The sequence below is a fragment of the Equus przewalskii genome, chromosome 7 (assembly GCF_037783145.1).
Source record: "Equus przewalskii isolate Varuska chromosome 7, EquPr2, whole genome shotgun sequence".
Classification (NCBI taxonomy): Eukaryota; Metazoa; Chordata; class Mammalia; order Perissodactyla; family Equidae; genus Equus; species Equus przewalskii.
This window is the reverse complement of record NC_091837.1, coordinates 115,728-141,163: the sequence shown is the minus strand read 5'-3', so window position 1 is coordinate 141,163 and position 25,436 is coordinate 115,728. Positions and strand designations below refer to the sequence as shown.

The 25,436-nt window shown below is 63.6% G+C and overlaps 1 protein-coding gene across 1 annotated transcript; it reads right to left on the bottom strand.

The window, feature by feature from the left end:
* On the bottom strand, positions 1-24,918 carry RTN4R (reticulon 4 receptor). The gene is made up of 2 exons (XM_008536590.2): positions 24,632-24,918; positions 1-1,669 (listed from the first exon to the last, which is right to left on the bottom strand). The coding sequence occupies exons 1-2, from the start codon at positions 24,651-24,653 to the stop codon at positions 270-272; spliced, it is 1,422 nt and encodes a 473-aa protein (XP_008534812.2). The 5' UTR covers positions 24,654-24,918; the 3' UTR covers positions 1-269.
* Positions 24,919-25,436: the final 518 nt, after the last annotated feature.

Below are 25,436 nucleotides of genomic sequence, written 5' to 3'. Positions count from 1 at the left end.
TTAAGAAAAGAGCGCTTTATTCCACGTCGTCGGCATTTTTACACAAGTAAAATAAAACGCGTATCTCTATATACCGCAATCCGGGTGGGAGGCGGCGTTCTGGAACAAACGCTGCCACCGTACCCTGTAAACATGATGGGGTGGAGATGGGGCGGGGGCAGGAGTGTCCGTCCGGGAGGGCCTGCCGCCCCGTGCTGGCTGGCCGCGTGGAGGGACCCCGTATGTACACACACCTGGCTGCCGAGAGAAGCATCCCAATCGGGGGCCAGTCAGCAGGACCCGAACACTGTCCAGAGCACCAGTGCAAAGCCCAGGGGTGCGAGGCTGCAGGCGAGGCTGGGCAGAGCGCCCGAGCCCTCTGAGTCACCGGCCCCACCAACTCCACTGCCTGCCTGGCCCAGACGGCACTGGCTGCGTGTGCGGTTCTTGCGGGAGCAGCCTGGTCTCCGGCGAGGGCCCGTGGTGGGGGGGCCAGGGGGCTCGGAGCCCTCAGGCCTCAGCACTGTCAGCGGGGGCTTGGCTGAGCCAGGCAGGGTCCCGAAGGGGGAGTCATTGATGTGCCGTGGGCCGGAGCCGTTGCCGGGTGGGCTGTCGCCGGACGGTGCACGTCCCTTGAGTGCATTGCCAGCCGAGGCTGGACTCCCGGCCTCCAGCACCGAGGCCTTGTCTGCGGCGTCTGGCTGGCAGCACTTGGGCAGCCCCAGGGGTTCCTCGTTGGCAGGCCCGCCGGTCCAGACAGGATGGGAGGGCCTGGAGGCCACGGCGCAGCCCTCCAGGTCGGTGGCAGCCAGGCGCTTGAGGTCACGGCCGGCCAGGCGTGGGGGCAGGCTGCAGAGCAGCTCAGACGAGGAGCCTCGGAACTGCCGCAGCCACACCCAGAGCGGGCGCGCCCGGCAGTCACATACCCAGGGGTTGTCGTTGAGCCGCAGGTACTGCAGCGCTCGAAGGGGCGCCAGGGCCTCCGCGGGCAGCGCCGAGAGGTTGTTGGCAAACAGGTAGAGGGTCATGAGGCGGCCCAGGTCGCGGAAGGCGTGCGGGTGCACGCGGGCCACGCGGTTCTGGTGCAGCAAGAGGCGGTCAAGGCTGTGCAGGCCACGGAAGGCGCGCTCGGGCACGCTGGGGATGCGGTTGCCGTGCAGGAAGAGGTGCGTGAGGTTGCCCAGGTCGCGGAAGGCATCGTCAGGCAGTGCCTGTAGCCCGTTGTCCTGCAGGTAGAGGTACTGCAGGGCGACCAGGCCACGGAAGAGGCCAGGGCCCAGCTCCTGCAGGCCACAGCGGTCCAGGTGCAGCGTGTGCAGGCGGCCCAGGCCATGGAACGTGGCGGGGTCCACAGAGCGTAGCTGTGAGTTGTCACTGAGGTCCAGCTGCTCTAGGAGGGCCAGGCCGGCAAAGGCGGTGGCATCGATGCGGGCCAGTGCATTCGAGTGCAGCCACAGGATGGTGAGGTTGCGACAGGCGCGGAAGCCAGCGGCCGGCACGTGCACAATGCGGTTACCGTGCAGGAAGACGCGCTGGCTGGCAGCGGGGATGTCAGCCGGCACGGCTTGGAGACCCTGCTGTGGGCAGCTCGTCGTCACCTTGGGCTCGTTGTAGCACACACAGGCGCCTGGGCACGGTGCCGCCACCCGCCATGCCTGTAGCCACAGCACCCAGGCCAGCAGCCGGCTCCCTGTGGGCAGAGGAGGGGGCAGTTAGCAGGCTGGGGGTTGTGCTAGAGCCTCAGGATTGGGCATCAGGACGGGCTGGGGTGGGGCTCAGGGTGTGCTGCCCCCCACTGCCCCCCAGGGATCTCACATGCTGTGATTCCTGCTCCATCCGCCACCTGGAAGCTGCTGCAGGGGAGTCACATGCTCCACACCTGGAACCTCGCCCACAGACGCCCACGTTGCCGCCCGGCACTCATACACACGAGCTAATGTGCCCACATGCCCCTCTACCACTTGGTCAGAGCAGGGTCAGCGCGGGGACCCCACTTGAAGGCCTCCTGGGATGGGTACTCACCCACAGAAACCTTCTCGGGACTGCAGCGAACACAGAGGTCTCTGGACCTGTCTGCCATCCCTACTGGTCCCAGTGTGATCCCTGGCCTGTCCTCTGCCCCCAGCCCACAGGCCAGGCTGGGAGAGAGGCCCTCGGCAAACACCTGAGCACCAGACCGGCTGAGCTCACGCAGAGGAGCCCTGAGCCAAGGCTCAGGCCCAGGCCTGCCTAGCAGTCAGCTGCTGGGCTCTCTACAGCTTCCGCAGCAGCCCCTCCCCAGGGCCATCTCGGGCTGCAGGAGGGGTGGGGCTGTGGTTCAGACCCCCTGTCCTGCCCAGGCCCCAGAGCCCCTGAGGCCCCAGGGCTGCCCAGATTCTGAGGCCTCACCACCGTGGGGAGCTGCGCTTAAAGGAGGAAACGGCAGGGGCCTTGGTGGAGCCCGGAGCCACAGCCCCCAGCGGCATCCTGCAGGGGTCTGGGTCCCAAGGAAACACTGCTGGGAGCCCCAGGCTCTGCAGCAACTCTACTATCACAGGATCAGGAGCATGGACAACACCGAGTGCAGGCGGCTGGCTCCGAAAGGGAAGGGCGAGCGCAGCCCCCTCCAGGCAGGCTGCTCCCTCCTCCACATATCCTCCTTGGAGCTGCTTCTGTGCTTCCTGACTTGGCAGGGAACCTCCTGCAGCCTCCTCCCCTCGGCCTCATTCTCTGCTTGATCTCCTCCCGGGGCGAGGAGCTTACTCCTTCCCAGCCCATCACTCCCTGTGCAATCACAGCTGCCCTCAACCCTCCCACCCAGACACACTCCCCATGCTTCCTGCCCCAGTCCCCGGGCGCTGCAGTCCCCTCTCCCCCATCTCGGGGCCAGATACATTTGGGGCCTCACCAACGACCTGGACAGGGCAGGAGACCCCTCATGGGGCTCTGTGTCCAGCCTGGTCTTACCAGCAGGGCCACACGCCCCTATACTAAGATCACTGCCTGTCATTCCACCGTTAGAGCCAAGGTTCTTCCCGCCTCCAGGAGTGAGTCTATTAAAATGTGAATCCCCCAGGGAGGGTTATGGCTTATCAGCTAACACTTGAGTTATCAGCTAACACCTGCGTTGACAGCTAACACCTTCCTTGGCAGCTAGCTAAGAGCAGGATTCTGCAGACATGAGGCCGGCTGAGACCTGGGGCAAGAGCCAGGAGGGAGGAAGGAGACGACCATGGGCCATCTTCCCTTACCCAGAACCGCTACTTGGAGCCCGCCCCCCCCATGCTGTGGCCCCCACCACACTGGGTCTTCTCTGCTTGGGCCAGTGCAGATGCCCACCCCAAGCCTAGTGCAGTGGCCAAGAGGACTGGGCCCCCCTGGACTCCAGTCCCCAGGTCCTGGAGCCCCCTCCCACAGCTTGAGGACCTCCTCTGTGCTCTGCCTGCCGCTGGGGCTGGGCCATTTGTTGGCTGCCAGGGACATGGCAGCCCCAGGATGGAGGTCCAGAGAGGCAGCCCACCCCAGGACCCCCCAAGCCCTAGTGCCCCTCTCTGGGCCGGCCTTACACAGGAGGCTGTGAAGGGGCACCTCAGCCTGCTATTCTATTTAAACTGCTGACACCCTCTCCCGGCTCTCTCCTTATGGGGCCTCCTTGGGAAAGTCAGGCCCGATCATGCCAGCTCTCACCAGCATCTCACTTGCTGTCACAGGATGTAACTGTGCTACAAAAACAGCATGTCCCATCCCCGAGACCTGGTGGCGGAGGACCTAAGACAGGGTGCGGTGAGCCCAGGTACTCTCTGGCCAGGCTCTGGGCCACACCATGTTACGACTGTGCCATGTCACCAACCACACCATGCCACAGTCCTGTCCACACCACTGACTGGGCTATGTCAGCAGCCACCCATCACGACCACACCTGCCACATCACTGACTGAGCTGTTACTGTCGCACGCTGTCCCGTCGCTCCCAGGCCTGAAGCTGTGGTCCGTGAGATGGGCTGGTGTTGGGTTCAGTTGACTTTACCAGACCAGGCTGGCTTCACCTGCCCTCCCCAATCTGGGCCCCCAGGAGGCTGTGAGCCACATGCTCGGGGCTACGCCCACTCTGAGAACGCCCCAAATGAGGCTCTGGGGCTGAGCCATGCTGTGGCGGCGAGTGGCTGAGCGGCCGCATGGCTCAGCCTTGCCAGGAAGCGGGCACTGGGCACAAAGACACCGCTCTGTTCCCGCCGAGCCAACTGCTTTTTGGAAACCAACTTCTGAGGGCCTGTCCCTCCACACCAGCCCTGCTGTCAGCACCACGGCTGGCGGTGGACTTTCTCCTTGCTGCGGCCACAGTAATTGGCTCCAACCTGGCCCCCTTGGGGCCTGCCCGCTGGTCTCCATGGCAACCCCTCTGCTGAGCAAGCAGAGGGGGCGTCCTTTTACGAGATAATCAAACCCGACGTTGCGGCGTGGCTTCTTAGTCACAGCGGGGCCCCAGGGACACGGGCGACCCCACCAGGTAGTGGGAGGGTGTCCCCTGACCAGACTCCATGGACCTGACCCCTCCCAACCCTAAAAGTCCTCCCCATCCTGTCCTCTCGTGCCATCCCCCCATCGGTCCTCCTGGCCTCTGCAGCACCCTGAGCCAGAAGGCCTCTCTGGCCTCCAGATCTGCTCCCTCCCGGGTCCTGCCCACCCATCGGAGGCCCCTGCCCGCCTGCCTCTCCTTCCTCTCAGCCCAGCCTGCCCACTGGCTCCAGCCGGTGGCCTGCCTCCCTTCGGCCCACCTCCCACTGCGCCAGCCTCACTGGGTCCCAGTTTGTAGTGAGCACCCGGGGCCAGCTCGCCTCCAGGCTCATGTGGCAAGAAAACAGCCCTGCCACAGCCTAGGATCTCACTCTCGGAAGCCACGGTCCCACACCAGGCCACCAGGCTACAGGACCATTGCACAAACCCAAACCAGTCCCTTTCTTGTCATCCCCCAGGCTGATACTCACCCCTTCTGTCCTCAGGTCTCAGCACAGAATGGCTGAGGTCTCCTCCGGTACTCTCCCCACAGAGGGGCCACTGGGGCTTGGCGACGAGCTCTGGCCTCAGCCCAGGTCTGGCTCAGGCGCCATGGCGGGGGCATGAGGACAGAGGGTAGCAGATCGGCCACTCCTGCCTTGGGGGGGGTGGAGGGAGACAGTGACTGGATTCGACTCAGGGCCTCTCCTGCTGGGGCAGCAGACGGGCAGGAACGACAGCTGACAAGGCCACGGAGCCAAAGACCCAGGAGGCTGGGGGATGTCAGGCCTGGGCTGGCCTTGAAGGGCACGTGCATTCTCACGCTGCCCCTGCTCCTGGGCAGCAAAGGGCCCAGGTCCCCCTTTGCGGTCACTGCAAGGGGGGAGGAAGGTGGAGGTAGGAGAAGCCAGAGGAGAAGGGAGGGCAGTGGGGAGGGCCGGGAGGCTCCTGGGGGCTCCCAGTAGTCGCAGGAGGCAGTGGGCGGCAGGTAGGCAGCCGCTGAGGTCAGCAGCTCAGGAGCAGGGACGGCCGCAGGCTGCAGGCCAGAGGAGGTCTCTGGTGTGCTCCCTGGCCTCCGCTGCTCCCGGGGCCCCCAGCCTGGGCTTGAGGTAAGCAGGGTGTAGCTCCCTAAAGTCCCATGGGGACACCTCTGCCCCCACAACGTGAGGCCATAGAGACAGCACAGAGCTGGAAGCCTGAGAGGCCCAGAGCACATGCTCCATGCCCTCGGGCCCTGATGCTCCCTGCTGCAATGGGGCAGCAGGAACACCCACTTTGGGAGTTGTTAAGCGGGTCCACCAGCTGGTATGAACATGCAGGAGTCAGAGCTGCATAAGAATCAATTGTCTTCTCAGTATCTTGAGCCCATTTTACAGACTAGGAAACTGAGACAGTGAGCGGCTAAGCCCTGGCTGGCTCCCACCCAGGGTGGTCCAGGAGGAAGGGTGGGAGAGGGAAGGAGGCACCTCCAGCCCAAGCCTTAAGAGTGGCCACTGTGCAGCCCTTCTGCGGAGGGGCGGGGCCAGAGGCACACGGCTCCCTTCTGTGCCATCGGTGGCTGGGAGGGGACCTCTCCAGGGAGGCTCTGTCTGAGCTGTTGCCCACCCCTCAGGAGGCTGGGGTCAGGAGGCTGGGGAAGGTCTGGGCAGCTACAGCACAGCCAGCACCCGGGTCGGCTCAGGACCCTCTTTAGCACCAAAACTGTCCCGTGAAGGGTCACGTCACAGACCGCAATTACAAGGCAGAACAGGAGGCCACAGCTCAGCACACCAAGGCCAGAAATAGCTCTGGGTGGGGGTGGGGGGCTGGTGTCGTCCGCATGCCGCAGAGGGTCAGGGCACTCTGGCAGCGCTGTGCTCACACCCGCCCCTCTGCCAGCGACCAGCTCACCCGCCCACCCTCTGTCGTCCATCTGTCCCCCTCGGTCTTCACTCGCTTCTCACACTCCCCGCCCACCTTCCGTCCGTCCTCCGGGCCACAGACACGCGCAGAGGCAGTGTGCACATCCGTGGCATTTCCGGGCCCCCTCCCTAGCTCCAGGTGCAGGAAGAGGAGGGTGACGGCAGCTCCTGTGGGGCAGCCCACCCTCGGGACCCTGCATCTCCTGGGGGCATGGTCGCCAACCCCTCGAGGCCCCGCTCCTTATTGATCTTCTTGGGGCTGTGGCTTCACGGGCCAGCTGGGCTGGCCAGGTTGATAATGGGCAAGGTCACCTGCCATGGCAGGAGGGTGCTGGGCCCAGGCTGAGCAGTTCCAGGACAAGCTATGTGTAGTGGGGGAAACTGAGGCCCAGCATGGGCAGAGCCAACAAGACCAACTGTTCTGTGCTGCCTGGGCCCCTCCCTGTCTGCTGAACTCTCCTAGTGGTCTAGTTTGTTGGTGCATTTTACAGGTGAGGAATATGAAGTTCGGTGGGGAAAGCCACTGGCTCACAGCCCAGGCCTAGTAGGATTCCCATCCCGATGGCACATGGTCACTGAAAAGCCTTGCAGGGCAGTGAGGGTTAAAGCTTCCCCACCCCAACCTTGCCCATCACCCTCACTTCCCAGGGGGTGGGCTGTGGTAGGGGCCGCGCTCACTCACCCAACCCTCACACACTCACTCAACAAACATGCAGGAGGTCTCTGGGCCAGGCGCTGCGCTGGGCACTGCAGGGCCGAGACCAAGATGCGGACCTCGGCTCGTGACACTTGTGATCCAGGAGGGGGCGGACCACAGCGGTCACCCCGCCACACGGCATGCACCACATGGGGGACTTAGGGGTCATGGAGCCTTCAGATGGCCCCAGAGGCAGGGGGCCATCAGGGGAGGAGTCCCAGAGCCCACCACCAGGGTGAGGGTCCAGGCAGGCCCTCTGATGGGCAGGATCCTCGGCCTGGCACCAGGCCTCGGGAATTACCCTCGGCCAAGGCTGGGCTATGGCCTGGAGGCTCTGGAACCTGCCTTCTCCAGCTCACGTCTCCACCCCAGGGAACCCGCACCAGGGGCCGAGGATGCCAGCATCTGGCAGCTCTGTCCGGCGAAGCCCCGTCCAGCCCCAGGACACCGCTGGTGCAGGCTGCCTCCCACCCCAAGGCTCCAGGGCCTCAGCCCGTGCCCCCTCCCCAACAGGAGGCTGCCACCTGCCATCAGGCCAATAAACACCCTCTGCCTAATTACCTGGAGAATTCTGTCCCCACAACCAGCTCATCACAGTCCCTCTGCTAATTCCACCTGGCGGCCAGCATGCGCTGAAGTTCCCAGAGGACACTAACGAGGAAGTGGCCGAGGGCTGACACACCCCTGCCCTGGGGTGCTCAGGAAGGGGGTATTTCTGGTGTTGGAGCCTGGGCCCTGCAACACCACACCCCTGACACCATGCCCATCTGTCTGGCCTGACCCCTTCCCACCACCAGCTTCTGTCCAGGAGGGGTGCCCAGCCTGACAGGGCCAACAGTGCTGGGTCCTGCACTCCCCGCAAATCCACGCCAGCTCCTCCTGGGACCCTGCTTCTGCTGCCCGCATGAAGCTGACCATTCCTGCAAGGTCCAGAGCATCAGACTCCAACAGGGCAAAGTACACACTCGAGGAGCAAGCCCTAGGAACACACACGTGGGGCGCACACCCTAGCCATGCACACCTGGGGAGCACTCTCGGCCCTTCGGCTGCCAGGACCAGGGTGGATCAGGGCACAGGGGTTGCTGTGATGGGCCAGACAGACATGGAAGCCCTCCCAGGCACCAGGGCTGGAGAACAACTTCTCTCTTCCGCTGTGGGACAAGACGAGAGGGCACACCCCGACATGCTCTCGAGCCCACGGCACTTGTCAAACATCAGCCGACAAGGCAGCCGGGCGGCCTCTGCCCGAGCAGGATGGATTACGCTGTGAAGAGACGAGCGCAGGTCTTAGCAGGCCCTTGCTGCTCGCTCTCTGGGACCAGCCTGTGCCACCTCTCAGCCACCTGGATCAGCCCCAGTGCAGAAGGAGCGGCTGAACTGCAGCCACCTAAGCTGTCCCAGGACAGCGAGCTCTGGCGAACACTCTTCACCAGGGTGGCCTGGGCCTCCGCAAGGGCTTTAACGTCTGCAGGGTGCCTGGGGGCTTTGAAACGGAGGTGGGGGGGCAGCGCCTGCCCAGACAGTGGAGAAGCTCAGCGTGGCCCGGCAAGCACCCTGCACTAGACAAGTAGGAAAGGCTGGTGCCTCCCAGGGGACAAGGGTTTCAAGAGGCAGCAAATGACCCTCCCAGCCCCAGACGCTCCCACTTTGGTCACCACCAGCTGAGGCCAGGGTACTGTGTCCAGGGGCCAGAGTGAACTCTTGTCAGAGCCGATGGGCCCAGTGTTCCCGTTCTCCCGGCACCCGGCAAACTAGCCCGCTGGCCGCTGCCTGTTTTTGAAACAATGTGTTGTTGACGTCCAGCCACGCCTGTGTGTTTGCTGTGGCTGCTTCCGCTCTACCACGGCAGGGCAGAGTAGTCATGAGTTACGGTGTGGCTCTCAGAGCCGGGATGATTTGCTATCTGGTCCTTTAAAGAAACAGTTTGCCGACATGGCTTATGATGGGAACACAGTGAGTGCCTGCTGCGTGTGGGTGTTGCCATCTTCACCCTCACAAAGGCCCCACAGAGGTCACCTGAACCCCCACCTAATGAAAAGGAAACCAAGGGTCAGAGAGGGCCACTGTCCTGCCGAGGCCACACTGCTAGGGTGGACAGCCCAGTGGCCACTCACGGGGCTGGTGAGGAGAGATGGTGACTCTGCAATGCCCTGCAGGTCAAAAGAAAAACAATTATTTTGCTAAAGAGGCTGTGGGGAGGCTGGCAGTCAAACATGCATAAAAGAGGGCAACTTAAACCACGGGTTGGTTGTGAGGAGGAGAGGGCAGAGGGCCCAGGCACAGGGAGGAGGCACCGAGCACAGTCTGTGCTCGGAGGACGACGGTGACACTTCAGGGAGACAGATGTGGGGGAGATGGTTTTGGGGTGGGCAGGGGGTTCTCTGGGCCAATCTGGCTGCCCCAGGACACTGTGCCCTCCCCCAGGGCTCTGTGGCCAGTTCACACCAAGGGCAGCTCACTGGCCCGCCAGCATCACACTGCCTGCCTGGGCTGGGAGGAGGGGGCGTGGCAAGTCAGTTCTCATGAACTTCCCAGGACATGGGGATTCAGGCCGGAATCTTGAACAGAAAGTGGGCTGTGAAGGCCTGCACTCCTTCTCACCATCATCATCGTTGCACCGGTCATGTGCAAGGCCCTCAGAGGACAGCTGGCCAGGAGCTGGCCTGGAGCCCACCCGGAGCACAGCCAGCCTCATGCAAGGGCAGGGAGCCCCAGAGGCCAGTGAGCGGTGGCCACTGCTGGGTGGCCATGTCCCGAAACACCCCATTCCAGCATTGGTGCCTTGAAGCTGCCCAGGGGCTTCTTGGATGAGCGTGTCTCCCTGTCAGTCCACCGTTACTCCCCAGCCTCACCCAGCACAAGAGGAAGGAAAGGAGCAGGTGGCAGAGACGGGACCCTTGGCCTCCCTGGGATGGCCTAAGGCACAGACTTCTCTTGTTCCTGGAGGTTTCACCACATCCCACAGCACAGTGAGGGGGAGACCGTGCACCTCCACTCCTCGGACAAGGGCACTGAGGTTTAGTGAGGTGCGGTGACCACATGGCGTCAGGGAGGCCCTGAGTCCCAGAAACTCACACAGCAGAGAGGGGCACCATTTCCCCACAGTGGGTCGGCTCTTGAGCCTCCCACGCTCTGGGCTCCCTGACTTCCCCCAGTGCTTTGTCCTTAGCCTAAGCCTCTGTCCCCTGGGCTCAGATATGGGCTCTGCACTCCCTCATCAAGTGGCTGAGGAAGCTGCTGGCCCTCTCAGAGTCAGTCTCCACACCAGTGACATGAAGACAATAAGCCGACACCCGCCTCCAGCCTGGAAACCCCACGGAGCGCCCCTCCCAGGTGCTGGCTCTGTGGCCTGCGTCCTGCCTCCCCAGGGGCCGGAGTGGGGCCTCTGCCCGTCTGACCTTGGTCAACCCCATTTCAGGTGAGGAGCCCAGGGAGGGGGGGCCCACTGCTCAGGGGTGGCATCCCGGAGCCACGCCGATTGCTCTGCTTCCAGCGATCTTGAGGCCACTGCCACCTGGCCTGACAGCCCTGCTTTGTCCAGGAGAGGCTGTGTCTGGGCTGGAGGAGGGCAGACCTCACTGCAAGTGCGCCTAGAGCCACCTGCCCACCTGCCAAGCTCAGCCCTGCGGAAAGAGGAGGCCGGAGACAGGCCTGAGCCCGCACAGCTGGCCCACCTCCTGAGCTGCCCGCCCCACCCCCATCAGCAGCACTGGCACACTCAGCGGCCCCCTCCCACCCACCCACGCTGGAGACAGATTCTCCCCCATTCTTGAGACCCAAGACGATGGTGATGGAGGGCACACTGAGTGGGGTGGAGAGCAAGACGAGGGAGCCGCTCCCTGGGAGAAACACCCACAGAAAGGGTCCCCACCACTTGCCTCCAGGGGCGCCCATGTGGCTCCTGCCTGATCACTCAGAACCTGCCAGTCGACAAGCCCCTCTCTCAACAGAGCATCTGAGCACCTTGAGTGCTTCCTTCGTGAATGGGACCAGAAAAGCAAGCATCCGGCAAACGCGCCAATGCAGGCAAGAGAGAATGTGACTCTGGAGGAGGAGGGGACAGTGCAGAGAAGGAAGTCAAAATTAGGACAAAATCCAATCAGTGTCCTCGTAGGGAGAGAAGAGGATTTGCAACAAGAACAGGGCGCTATGAACAAGGAGCCATCAGAAAACGAGAAGAGTGCCTGGAAGTGAAAAATAGAACTGCTAAAATTACAAAAAATCAATGGAAGGGTTGGAAAACAAGGTCAAGGAAGTCTTCCAGAAAGAAAAACAAAAAGAGGAAGAGAAAAAGTGATGAGATTCAGGAGACATACAGCCCAACGCCTGCCTCACGGGAGTTCCAGAAGGAGAAAACAGATGAGAAAAAAGTGATCAAAGAAATAATACTGGACAAGCTCCCAGAGCCGAAGAGCTGGTCCCCCACTGGGCGACAGCCCCCAGGGCAGACGACACTCCCAGTTCGGCTTTGGGCCTCGGGGGCCAAGAAAGGCCTGGACTTCCGGGGGGGAAGGCAACGCGGCGGCAGACTCCACAGCACACTGGCCGCCAGAAGACAACAGAACTGCAATGGCTTCAAAACTCCGAGGAGAAACACTTCTCAGCATGGAATTTTGGACTGGGCTAATCCAGCTTGAATAGATGCTCAGAGAAGAGGACTCACAGATCACTTCTTCACGGTGCCTTCCTCAGAGAGCCAGCTGGGGATGTGCTCCAGCTGAAACAAGGACATCAACCCAAAAGGAGGAAAACATGAGACCCAGCAAGCACTGGTGATGGAAAGAAGTCCCGGGTGGCTGTGAAAGGGCCACAGCACACTCAGCCCAGGCGGGGACAGCAGGACAAAGGCCTGGGGAGGAGGCCTCCGCCAGGAAGATGAGAGACCCAGCAGAACGCAGAGGCAGAGAAGAGCAAGCACAGGAGGGTGGCGGATGGGACAAGAGGGGAAAGACAAAGTCAAATGCAAACTCTAGGAAAAACCAAAGGCCACACGAGAGCAGAAAGGCCACCACAGTCCCCTCCCCAGAGCCTCGGCAGCGGGTGAAGAGCACTGACGTGACCTGGGTTGGGATTTACCCGACCGGAGCGAGTCAGCACGCTGGGGAGTGTGCTGGGGAAGAGGGGCCTGGCGTCAGAACCACAGAAATGTGAAGGTAACTGCTTGGAAAACAGGGAGCAGGGCAATGGCAGCTGCCTCAAGGAGGATGGGGGCCGGGGGCAGAACAAGCCAGTTCTCCAGACCAGCCTCCAAGGGTGGGTGCAGGTTTTAACTTTGAGCAAGATATGGTTGACCGCAATGTTATCTTTGAAAAACGACTGCATATCTGTCACTGAAATCTCAAAAATAGAGAGAAATAATGAGAAAATAAAGTGTATCCGCCAGAAGGTGGGGACGAACATGGGTTAGAAGTGGGCATCTCCAAGACAGGAGGAGGAAGTGGGACTGTGCTGCCGAGAGGCATTCTCTGTGGCCTCGAACGAGGCCTTCCAGCACCCTGCTCAGCTGAGGGTGGCCGCGGTCACCCCTGATCTCCAGCAACTCTCTGGGCTTTTGGCTCCGAAGGCCACTGCAGCCCAGACACTTGAAGGGACAGCTCCCGGACCGAAGATCCAGCTACGTGCTCAGATCTTCCATAGCCCCTCACCTGGATGAGGCCCCACCCAGCCCCTCCTCATCCCCACCCTGCTCCCCGTTCACAGATCCAAGCCCCCTACACCAGCCTGAGGACCCCTGGGAGCGAGGGCCCAGCGGATAAACCTGTCAGGAGGCCACCTGCACATGGGGCCTCGAAAACAGGGGTCTATGGCCCTGGGGAGGGCTCGCCTGGCCTCAGCTGAGCACAGACAGGCTCCCCTGGCCTCTGCAAAGGCCCCAGTCACGGCTCTGCAACCGGACATGGGGCATGCAGGCAGGGGCGACGAGAATAAGTAATTGCTCTTTTATTAACGAGTGATAAATTATTCCTATATGATTGTGTGATGACTCTTTCTTATTTGAAATCAATTTGGGATGGAAATTGTTGGCGGCTTCTCACCAGTGAGGGTGGGAGGACCAGGCGCCGCTGCCTCCTGGAAAAGCAGGTCAGTGTATTTCGGCTCCTTCCTGAGGCTGATGCGCCAGGCACTCCTGGCATGCGGAGGGGGGTGGGCTGCCCTGGGGGCGGGAGCCAGGGAGACTGGCCTCATTTCCTCAGCCCTGTCCCCCCGACGGGTGAGGGGTCAGAGCTGAGGCTGCAGCACTGCCTCTCCCCACCCCCAACACCTGCTGGAAGCTTGGAAAAAGTCCCAGCCCCCCAACCCATCAGACGCAGGGCACAGATGCCCCTGCCCCAGGCAGAGGAAGGGTCAGGTTGGGGGAGCAGCCCTTGAAAGCCCAAGACCTTGTGGGTACCACCCCAGGCACCGGGGCCGTGGCAGGCCGCCAGGGGCCAGGGGGCTTTCTGCAGGCCACATTCCACTCACGCGCCCATGTAACCCTGAGGACCTGGACAACCTGACCTTCTGCCCCACAGAGGATGTAGCCAGCGCCGGCCAGTGTCCCCTGCCTCCCTGCCCAGGCTGACCACGGCTCAGCTTTCTCAAGCCTGAACAAGCATTTGCCTTTTGCCTAAAGACGTTCCTAATGATTTCACAACGCCCCCACCCCCACCCCTCTTCCCTCCTCCCCCAGCCCAACATGGAGGGTCCCCAGCAGGAGCCCAGGCCTGAGTCAGACAGAGCTGGTCGCCGACCCAGTGCCCCTGGCAGGCGCCTGATGCCGGGGCCTCAGCCTGCCTGTGTTAGGGGCTGCACACAGTAGATGCTCAATAACTGCTGAGCAAAGGAGAGCAGGAGTGCACCCCCGAAGACCCCCCTCACATTGGCCCTGCAGCCTTGGTGGCCCCTTGGGGCCAGGGCAGCCCCGTGCAGAGGAGGAAGCAGGCGCTTGGGAATGAGGGGCCTTCAGCGCGTGCTCCCAGCCTTGTGGGCCCAGCCAGCTCCTGGCAGAGCCCACGGCCCAGGCCTCAGCACCTCCTCTGGCTAATGAGTCCTTAAAACCCTACCCTCGGGAGGGCAGCTGGGGGCCTCCCCCCAAGGCCAGGCCGGTGACCGGCACACAGTAGGTGCTCCATAAACGTCTGCCACGTGAACGCAAGACACGTTCCTCACTAAGCGGAGGCTGCAGGCTCTGCGAGGCTATGGAGATGGCCTTCCCGCGGGTGTCCAGGCCCAGGAGCACCCACAGGGCACAGCATCCCTGTGGGGGATGTCCCCCCCATGTTCACGTGTGGAGCCCTAACCCCCGGTGTGAAGGTGTTGGACGCGGGGCCTTGGGAGGTGGCTGGTTTAGACAAGGCCATGGGGGTGGCCACTATGGGAGTGGTGCGGTTCTAAGAAGATTCCAGAGAGCTCGTTTCTGTTCTTTCCACGTGGTGAAGTGGCGAGAAGGGGCCGCCTGCGAGCCAGGAAGAGGCCCTCACCAGAAGCTGAACCCGCCGGCGCCTGAGCCCAGAGCCCAGAGCCCAGAGCCCAGCCCGGGACGGGGAGAGGCCCACGTCTGCTGGTGAGGCCACCCAGCCTGAGCTGACTGAGGCAACTTCTTTCCTAAAACGCTGGTCTATTTTTCCAGATTCTCTATGCACACGAACTGGTGAAATCAGAAGTGTTTGAGTCTGTTCTGTCTGGTCTCGTGTGCCGACTGGACGGGCGGCTCTGCTCCAGGGAGGGTTGGGGAGGCTGTCCTTGGGCAACGGGAGGGCTGCCAAGAGCCCCGTGTCGTGGGGCCCCTGCCCACCTGCTCAGGCCTGCAGGGAACGGGAGAGGGCCAGGGCCTCGGGCGCTGGCTCCGCCTTGGTGGGCGTCAGGCAGGTCTCCCAACCTCTTGGGACCATTCCCTCACCTGGAAAATGAAGACACTGAGACCCCCCACAGGGTGTGGAGAGGCCACACGGCTGCCACAGGGCTGTACACAGTGGGTGCACGGGAAGTGCCTGGCCACTCGCCCTTCAGGAGCATCCCAGAAGTGCCTCACATTGCTCCCAGTAGGGACCACCGCCCCCATTAGACAAAGGAGAGATCTCATCACAGCCAGAAAGTACATGCTGGGACCTGACCGGGCTGGTCCCAGACGCTGACCCCAGCACCTGCGCTGGGTCATGTGGCCCCCATGAGCCTTTGCTCAGACAGCACCCCCCATGGACTGCCCGCCCTCTTCGCAGACACACCCCCTTGGAAGGACTCTTCTCCCAGAGCCCCACCACACCACCCTGTGGAGGCTGGACCATTCCCAACTGGTCCCCCTCCAACACCACAGCCTTGCTGGGGTGTCCATCCTCAGACCCACACGGAACTTAGCCCTGATGGGGCCACTGAGGGAGCAGGTTCTCAGGCAGAGCCTGTGGAGCTTGGCCAGGGTCACGGCCAGCGGCTCCCACCATGGGGCATCCCCTAGGCCCAAAGGGTCCTGTGTGAATGACATGCTGGGCGGGTCTTGACCTCGCCTGGGCCTCAGGGCAACGTCGGGAGAGTGAACACACTGATTGTTTTCATTCTCCCCACGTGAGGACACAGCGAGAAGGCGGCCACCTGCGAGCCGCCTGGCAGGAAATGAGCCACAGGGGCTGGAGCGTGAAGGCCTGCAGCCCCTCCCTCCCCAACTACCTCCCACCGCCCGCCCAAGGAGCATACTGCCCCCTCTCCCATTGCCCCTTGTCACTGATGAGGACAGTCATGCTCATATCACGCTTCCTGTCATGTCGGGGTGGGGGGGGACAGGCAGCCACGGCGTCGGGGAGGGCTTCGCAGGGGCACTGACACATCCATCCATCCCCTTGCCCCACCCGCCTGCCTTGGGCCACCCGGGGGCCAGGCCCCGGCCCCAGCAGCAGGTGAAGAATGGAGTCCATTAGGGCCACCATCTGTCTCGGCAGTGACGGGTCCTCTCGGTGACATCCAGGAGGTATGTAGATGGAATATCTTTATGGGGAGAGTTTTTCTTTTGCCAATTTTTGAACAGGAAGCCAGACACTTGTCACACCTGTCCCCGTGTCAGCCTCTACCTGACATAAATTGGGGCTGAGGCAGGGAGATGAAAGACAGCCTGGACACGGCCGGTGTGCAGGGGCCACGTGTCACATGGCTGGGAGCACAAAGAGCGGCAAGCTGGCCTCCCACTGGGGCTAGGCAGGGGGGGCGTGCGGCTGTCCACTCCATGGCCTCCACCCTGTCCTCCAGCCTGAGACCCCCAGCCCTCTCTCTCTTCCCCGCTTGACCCTACAAGCTCCTCATCTGACCCCCATCTCCCTCCCCCCTGCCCAAAGCAGGCCTGGGACCATCCCAATGGCCCCAGCCACCCCCACATGCAGTGGGCTGTCCCAGAGTCTCCGGGCTTCTGCTCCAGCCAAGTGCCCCCTCCCCCTCGGCCGGCAGCTCCTGCACCTCTTTAAGACCAAAGGCCGGTGTGGCCTTGGTGGGGACCCAGTGGAGGCACTCAGGCCTCAGGAGCCTCACCACCCTGCTGGCACCCAACCAGTGCTGCTCCCTCCCAGCACCTCATGGGCTTTGTGGTGTCTACCTGGGACGTGGGGGGCCTTGAAGGCAGAACGTGTCACAGGAACCTAGGGATCCCTGCTGCCCAGCTCAGGGATGGCCTGGAAATAATGCTAGAAAGCATTTGCCGAGAGAATGGAGAGAAAAGCCAGTGGCCCTTGGGGAGCTGTCCAGGGCTGCCTCCAACCCCCATCCTGGAGGTGCACCTTGGGGCCTGGCTACCTAACCCCAGCAAGGGTAGGGAGGGCCTCCCCAGGGGACACTCAGGAACCACAGCCCCAGGGCCCCCCTAGTCCCCCATCAGCCCCTGTCATGTGGGGAAGGCCACTCATGTGCTGGGTGGGGGACAGTGACAGGACTGCTGCTTCCTCAGATGGCCCTGGGGATCTTGGACCCCCGTCAAAGAGACCTAAGAGAGCCAGGGGGTGGCTGGGCAGGGGTGTGACTGGTGAGGTCTGTGCTCTCTGAGGAGGAGAGAGGGGGCTGGCTGCATCCTGCGAGAGCAAGGGGCTCAAGCAGCATAGGCAGAGGGAAGCGGACAGTGGAGAGCACATGGGAGGGACCTCGGCAGGGCTCGGGGGGCGGGGGCAGGCAACATGGGGCCGCTCCCAGGTTCCTGGCCGGGTGCGTGATGGAGGCAGGAGGGAGAGCTGGGGTGGAGCGTCCTGTGTGACCTTGGGCCCCCAGCCTTCCTGAGGCCGCTGTAACGTGGCGCCCAGAGCGTCCTGGTGGCAGTCCAGGTCTGGTCTTTTTCTGGAATTCTGCTTCTAGCCACTTCTTTGGGGAAGGGAGGTTCTTCTGAGCTGGAGGCCACACTCAGGGGCCAGGTGGCCCACCTGCTCCTGCCTGGACCCCGCCCTGCCCAAGCAGAGCCCCACCACACCGCAGGCTGGTGCAAAGTCGATGGTGGGTGGAGCCTCCAAGTGGTGAGGTGGGCGTCCACTTCCTTCCGGGTCAGCTCAACACCCACCCACCCCGGGCCCCTGCTGGGCCTTGGGCTCCTCGCAGAGACGTGGAGACCCCCACAAGGGCCCCCTCCAGACTCCCCAGCCGCCGGCCCTGCCTGGACCCTCATTGCAGAAGACCCCATGGAGGAGGTGCCGGCCAGGCAGGGCTTATTCTCTGTGCTCCCGCAGCTCAGCAGGGGCACCTGCTCCCAAGGGCACTGTGGCCCACCCTCTTCCCCGCCACCTGCCTGAGCTCCACCATGGACCCCTCAGGGAAGGGCAGCTGGGAAGGACTGGGAATCTGTGGGGGCCCCACTGCCCACTGAGGGCCCTGGGAGCCCCATCACCAGCCTCTATTTCCGCAGCCAGTTCCAGGAGCCAGGGCAGGAGGGTCCCCCCTGAATGGGAAGGGGCCCCAGGAGCTGGGACGGTCAAGGTCCCATGAAGGGCTGGACCCTGTGGGCAGCATTCACCACCGACTCCTCCTTTACAACATCCCATGTGACATGGAGGCTCAGATAGGAGCGATCCCCCCAGGCCACAGCTGGCTCTGGGCTAAAGCCTAGGGGCTCCCAGTGCCAGGCAGCGTCTGCCCCGCCCTTGCCTGGAGGACACCCCCCACAGGTCGGCCCCTCTGGTCTCTCTCTAGACCCGCACCTTTGCTCATCAGCCGGGGTAGGGCTGCCATCTTGCAGCCACCCAGATGACTGGCCTGCACCTGGCGGCCAGTGGCCATCCCCAAGGGCAGGGCTTCCAGCTGCTGTGTCTCCTGGGAGCTGACTCAGGGCACTGCCTGTCGGGCCACCCCTCTGTTCACGGCTCCCTGTACCCTGGCCCCAGGCCTGGGCTGGACACGGAGTCATGGAGATGGAGAGGCAGGTGCAGTTCCTGCTAGGCTCTGGGACCAGGGAGCCATGGCCTCCCCCAGCAGGGGTGGAAGAGAAAGTTCCCAAATGAGGCCCCCTGGCCCAGGGCCAGGACACAAAGGGGCCTCGCCCGAGGGTAGATGTGGGTGAGTTTAGGCAGAGGGGCCTGGCTGGCAGCACGCTTTAGGAGAGCGTCTCACTGCCCGAACGGAGGACTAGGAGGCAGGCAGGGAGCTGTGGAGTTCATGGCAGGCGGGCTGGGAGGGGCCGGTTGGAGGCAGGCCCTTGGTGAGGGATCAAAGGGGATGGACAGGAAGCAGGTCACGTTTGACACTGGACTTGCCTTTGGGGACAGGTAGACGGAGGCAGCCAGGTCTCTGAGCCTTGAGCCGGGATGTGGGGGCTAGAGGAGCAGGTGGTATAGAGGTGATCACCACTGGACAGGCTGAATCTGGAGGACCTGGGATAGCCAGTGGAGTGGAGCAGGAGGGCCTGCTGGGAGTGGGGCAGCCCAGGGGCCTGAGACTGTCGTCCCCCCACCAGCCATGGCTGGCACACAGCAGGGAGGCAATAAACGTTCGCTAATCAACCACTGGGACTGAGGACCCGGGCAGAACTCAGGGTGCGCAGGGAGGCAAACAAATCTGGGGGCTGCGGGTTCCCAGCTGGCCTTGAGACCTCCCCCGCCTTCCACGCCCACTCACTGCCCCTTGCTCTTTACTGAGCACCTACTATGTGGCTGGAGCTGCCACATGATGCCATGAGCCAGTGACCCACCCTCACTGGCCCTGCATGCCATCCCCACCCACTCCCTCAGAGCCCAGCACCCCACATGCCTCAGACTTGGAGCGCTTTCCCACCCACAGAGGCACTGAGCAAGGAACACCACCTCTGGTCAACAGCCACGGATCACGGATGAGGCTTCTGGTGACTAGAAACGGGTGGTGCTGCCCAAGGTCACACTGCAAGCCGGTGCGCACAGGCTGATCCGATGGCTGCCCAGACTCGGTTGGGGGGGGTGGGGCGGGGACTTCTGGCAGGTCCCGGAGCCCGCCCCATCTGGACTCTGGCAGGAGGCGAATAAAGGCAACATCTCAACAAGGTCATGAGGCTGGGACAGACCGAGGACATGGTGCTGGGCCCAGGCAAGACAAGGGCAATCCAAGAGGGCTCCCAGGAGGAGGTGAGGGGCCTGGGGCTCTGCCCTGGCCTGAGCCCTCGGCACTCCACTCCCTTCCTCAATAGGCCCCTCACCCAGCTTCAAGCTCAGCCTGACATTTCCCGTGACATTTGCTGCAAAGAAATAGAGTCATAAACCCAAAGGTTACATTTGCACATTGCCTCCCACTGCCAGGAGAACCACGGTCCCACCACCCATCCAGGGCCGTGCCCGCAGAGCCTGTGTGGGATGGCCCACCCATCCCTGGGGCCCTTGCTGGGGGCCCAAAGGTCCACCTCCCAGGCCCTCTGAGGGACCTCAGCCGCTGTTACCCAAAATGTGTTCCTGGGCACACCTGGCCCTGAGGCGCATCACGGAGGAGTGCGTCAGGGAGGCCCTGCCACTTGCCCGCAAACCGGAGGTCGGGCTGCCTGCTGGCAAGGAGCTCCGTCAGCACCACTCCCCAGCTGGATCCACACGCCCGACCACAGAGCCCTCGTTCAGTCTCACAGACACTCCGTGGGGCTCCAACTCCACCGGGCGTGAGCAGGACGGCCAGCCAGAGACTCGGTGCTGACCAGCGCTGGGGCTGCCCACACTCCAGGCCCTGTACCAGGCTCTGCCTCACTGTCGGCCACGCCACACGCCAGGGGCCTGAGTGGCGCTCACCTCCTGCTAGGCCCCCTGGGCCGACTGGGGACCCTGGTCTCTGCCCTCTGGGAGGCCTGCCCACAGCCCCGTCCTTTCGCTTGGCTCCTGGGCCTGGCTGCCCTGTCCTGGGGGGGCTGCATCGCCCATCCTCCACCCTCTCCCAACAGGGCACGGAGGCCCGCCCCCGGGGACAGGACTGTCAGGATGTGGAGGGCGAGGGCAGAAGCTGTGAGAAGGGGCAGGAAGGAGGTGACCTGAAGCGCCGGCTGCACGAGTGGCTATTCCCAGAGCCGGTTCCACTCGGACCAGTGAGAAATTCGACCTCGGGGACCAGGGACAGAGAAGCTCTCAAGCTCAGCCCCAAAATGTTGGGAGGGGGCATGCGGCCACATCCCCAGGGGACCTGGCAGGGCCTCCACGGAGGACACGTGGGGGCATGTGCATCTCCCAGAGTCCAGCTACACAACTGCTGGGCAGTGTGAGAGGCCAAGGTGGGTTTGGATAAATAAACTATGGCTCACCCTCAGGAAGTGCTTCCACACTCACCAGTGAATCTATGATGCACAAGAATAGTTCGCGACGTGCAAAATGTTTAAAATACAGTGACAAAAGAAGAAACTGCAGCACAAAGCTCCCGGTGTGGCGGACCCAGCCGGGCCCACGCGCTCCAGTAACGATGCAGGGAGACGCAGAGGTGTGGATGGCGCACCCTTCTGGCTAGGCTTCCACGTGTGGTTCTGTGACCTCCTGTCATTTAAAGCATTTAGTCCTACTCACTCAGGAGGTCACAGTTCACATCCCTTTATTTGTCTGGCTGAGGACAGGGTCCGACAGGCTGGGAATAAGTGACTGACTGAGTGAATGAATGAGTGAGTGAATGAATGGGTCTCTTAGTGAACGGGTTGTCAGGAGCAAATGCAGGCTAGGATCGGGCTGCTGGAGGGAGTCGGAGTGGCCAGGCGACTGGGTAGGGGACACTGAGGGCTGCAGAGGCTGGGCCTTGATTGGGCATGTGGGGGGCCAGCCCTGGCACTGCGGCACGACTGCGGGGTGGGGTTGGGGGTGGCCAGGCCAGTTCCTATGGACCTTGAGGCCCAGGCTCAGTGGCCACAGAGGGTCAAAGGTCAGGGCCCACCAGGCTGGGGGCGGGAGGCATGAACTTCATTGACCAGGCACAGCTTAGAGCCAGGAGCCCTCGGGACCCCCACGACGACGTCTGGGGGTGGAGGGGTCACTCACACACTCACACATTCACTCACAGTCTCCCTCCTTCCCAGTCACTGACACACTTATTCCCTCACACACTCGTTCTCTCACTCAATTCGCTTCACTCATTCACTGAGGAACTCCTTGCTCACGCTCTGTTCTCCTGACCCTTCTGGATGCACAGGCTGAGACTCCGTTGAGATTTCCTGGCTGCAGGCCCGGGAGAGCAGGAAAGGCGGCCCTGGGGGGTGGGCTCCCTCTCCCGCACCGGCCGGCCCCTCCTGGTGCTGCACCGCCTGCCGCAGGCGTCCATGCCACAAGACCATGGACTCAGGCCCGGCAGGGGCTGCGCTGGCTATGGGTGAGCACAGGTCCCCTAACCTGCGGGCAGCAGAGGAAGGAGGTGGCCAGGGTCCCGACAACGTCCGGGAGGTTCAGCCACACATGCCCAGCCCCTCATGGTCTGTTACTTGAAACAAACCACAGCAAACAAACCTGGGCCCCGCCAAGGGCCTGGGGCAGTTCTCAGCCTGCCAGGACAGCAGGACTTTGCCCCTCGCCTTCCAGAGCCCCAGCTCACCCTGTGGTCAGGGTCTTCTAGAGACATCCACAGCAACTCCTCTTGCTTGTTCAGACCCATCTTCCTCAGCCCTGTCCCCTCCCTCTCATCCATGACCACAGGGAGAGGGCCAGTCCCGACAGAAGGACCCCTGGCAGGCCGTTAATCTTCACAGAGGGCGAGAGAGGCTCAGGGACTCTGCCGTCTCCCGGCTGGTGAGGGCAGAGCACAGAGGCCATCCCGCTTGGCCACCTCCCACCTCCTTCGGGCCCTCTCTCCCTCCCACCTCCGCCTGCCCGGCCCCTCACTCTAACCCGCCTTTGGCCTCCATGGGCCTTCATTTCCCCATGTGCAGATGGGCAGGAGGGAGGGGTCCGGCTAGCAGTGCCAGGGCTCCAGGAGGATCTGCCTGCATGGGAAGCGCTGACGGCTGGGGTGGGGTCTGGAGTATTTTGAAGGCAGAAGCACTTAGGTCAGACCTCACGAGACCCTCAGCCTTGAGGGAGGGAGGCCTGATTACTGGTCCGCGTCACAGGTGAGGAGACTGAGGCATAGAGAAGTGAGCTGTTGTTACACCCAAGGTCACACACAGACAGGCGGCTGAGCCAGGACGCAAATCCAGGCCGTTCTTGTCCTGCCATCCCACACCCTGCAGCCAGGGTCTGGGTGCTAACTACCGCCTGGGTCTGTCCCTTGCATGGGAGCTAGCTCTTCCTTACCTCAGCTGGAGCAGCAGTGGGAACAGCACCCACTTTACAGACGGAAAGACTGAGGCTTAGGAAAGGGGAGTGGCCAGCCCCACTGGCTGCCCTGTCATGGGGCCCACCTTCCAGCCCCCTCCCTGTCCCCACCTCACACATTCTATAAGGATGGCCCACTTGTCCCCATTCTATAGACAAGGAGACTAATGGCAGCTGGGGGAGCAGGCAGTGTGGCTGGCCTCTCTGAGCCCTGGCCTGGGTCAGGGGCCTCCCCACAGCGAGAGTGGGTCACCAATGCCCTTACCCCAGTGCCCCACACAGCACCCGAGGCAAGTGACACAGCATGGAACCCCTTACCAAGAAGGCTCCCACCATGGAGAACCCACAGCAGCGGGGGCAGGGCCCTCCTGGGGCAGCTGCAGAGTGCCCACACATCCCCACCGGGCCCAGTGGCAGCGGCTGCTGAGCACACGGGGGAGTCTGGACTGTTTGTCACGGTGTTGACCTCGAGGTTTGGAAAGGGCCTTCCCTGCCCAGAGGGACCCAGCCCCCACTGGCCACCGCTGCCCCAGCATGGGAAGTGAGGAGGAGCGGCCAGGAACCCTTTTGCCTCACACCCTGTACTGGACGCACTGAACTAGCCCCCAACACACACCCCCAGGGCCTCTGCTCCAGAGTCAGGCAGAACCCAAAGAGAACCCACCTGGGCACACCGGGGCACCCACACCTGGAAACAAAGAAACACATGCCAACGTGTCCATAGGCACACACGGTCACAGGAGCAGAGACTCACACGTGCGGATGCACACCACGTTACACACACACACATACACACAGGCCCAAGGGGCTGCACAGGGGAAACACCCAGCACATGAGGGCAGGTAGACAGAGGTGGGGCCAGGCTCCGGTAGCTGGTTTCTGGCCCCTCTCGCTGTGAGCGCCGGCGGCTCAGAGCCTCCCCCTCCTCACGTGTGCATGGAGGCACAGGCGGGGTCCCGCTGAGGGCCCCTGGCATGTGCCAAGCATGGAGACCACAGCAGGCATGCTATGTGCATGCATGTGTGGCCGTGGGCGTGCAAGTGGGGGCGAGGACACAGATGTGTACCCTCAGTGTGTGTGCGAGTGCACACTGGGACAACCTGGCATGCGTGTGCACATGCGGTGTGCAAGCATGCAGCCCTTGTAGACGTGCACGTGCAAGGAAACGTGTGTGCAGCCTGCGGCACCCTGGGTATCAGCAGAGCAGCCCAAGTGGCACCTGGGGACCACTCTCTAGGCAGGGCATGCCCAACTCTCCCACAGGAGGTCACCCCCCAGCCCCCACTGTCAGGACCTCACAGCAGGTCGAGGGAGGGGTCCCACAAAGGCTGCCAGGGAGGGGGTATTCCGAGCCCCACTACCTCTGCCCCCTCGCGCCGCCCCGCAGGGGCCCTCAGGCTGCGGATGGTGGGTGCTTCGCTGCCTCCTCCTGGCCAGCCCCGACCCCCACGCCCTCTACTGTTGCCAACGCCCCCATTCATGCCGCTGCGGCTTGACCCCAGCGAAATGAGAGGTCCTGAGCCGAGTCCGCCGGGCAAGGTGGAGGCGGCCCGATACCCCGACACCTGCTCGGTACCCACGTTTCTGCAAGCCTGATCATTAACCCCTTCGCGGTCAGGGCGCTCCGAAGCCGGACCCCGCCCTTCCCACCGGCAGCCCTCACCCCAAAGCCGGACGAGCGTCGGGGGCTACCCCGACCCGCCGCCCCAGGCCCTGCCGCCGCCAACTTTCCCGGGAAGCGGCAACTTTTCCTGCTGCCGCGGGCTCCGCCCTCCCGGGGCCAGGGCGCCCGCGGCCCTAGCCAGCGGGGCACTGCGGTGGCCCTCACGGAACCCGGCGACCCTTGTGCCTGCTCGCCCCAGCCCCGGACGCGCCCTGCGGCTCGGGGACTGCCGCCCCTGCCCGCCCCCGCCGCCCGGCACTCACCTCCGGCGGACGCCCTCTTCATCTTAGGGGTCGGGTGGGGCGCGTCGGGGACCGAAAGTCGCGTCGGGGCCGGCGCCCGTCTCCCCGCGGCCGGGTCCGCATCCAGGCGTCGCCGCTCCGGCCCGGCCCGGCCCGGCCGCGGGACAGGGCTGGGCGCGCTCCGCGCTCCGCCGGGCGGCTGGGCAGCGGGGCCGCGGCGCGCGGGGCAGGGCGGCGGCGCGGACTGGAGGGGCGCTCGCGGCACGGGCCGGGGCGGATGAATGTTTTATGGGATCATGTGGTTTGACGCGCGAGGAATCCGCCCGGTCCCCCCGCCGGCCGGGCGGGGCGGGGCGGAGGCGGGGCGGGGCGGAGGCGGGGCGGGGCGGGGCCTCGCGGCGGGCGGGGCGCTCACCTGGGCGCGGGCCGGGCGGGGCGGGGCCGGGCGGGGCCGGGCGGGGCGGCGCGGGCCGGGGTCGCAGGCCTGGCCGCAGGAGCGCTCAGCCGGCCAGGGTCCCGGCGCGCGGCCCAGCCCAGACAAAGGCGGCGCATTTCTGAAGAGGCGGCGGCCCCTGCAGGCGGCCGCGAGGATGGCGGCCGGGCCGGAGAGGGCTGAGGGCGCGCGCCCCAGGGCGTGGCGGCCGGGCTGGCCCGGGGTGGGGGGTCACAGAGGCGGCCAGACACCGGTAGGGGCTTTGTCCAGAGGCCCGAGGATCGCGGGGGTGGGGGTGGGGGTGGGGATGGGCGTGGGGGCTGCTCCTCTGCCTGGCTCGCTCCTTTCCGGCCTCGGTAAATCCTGCCCAGCGACCTTTCGCTGAAGTAGGAT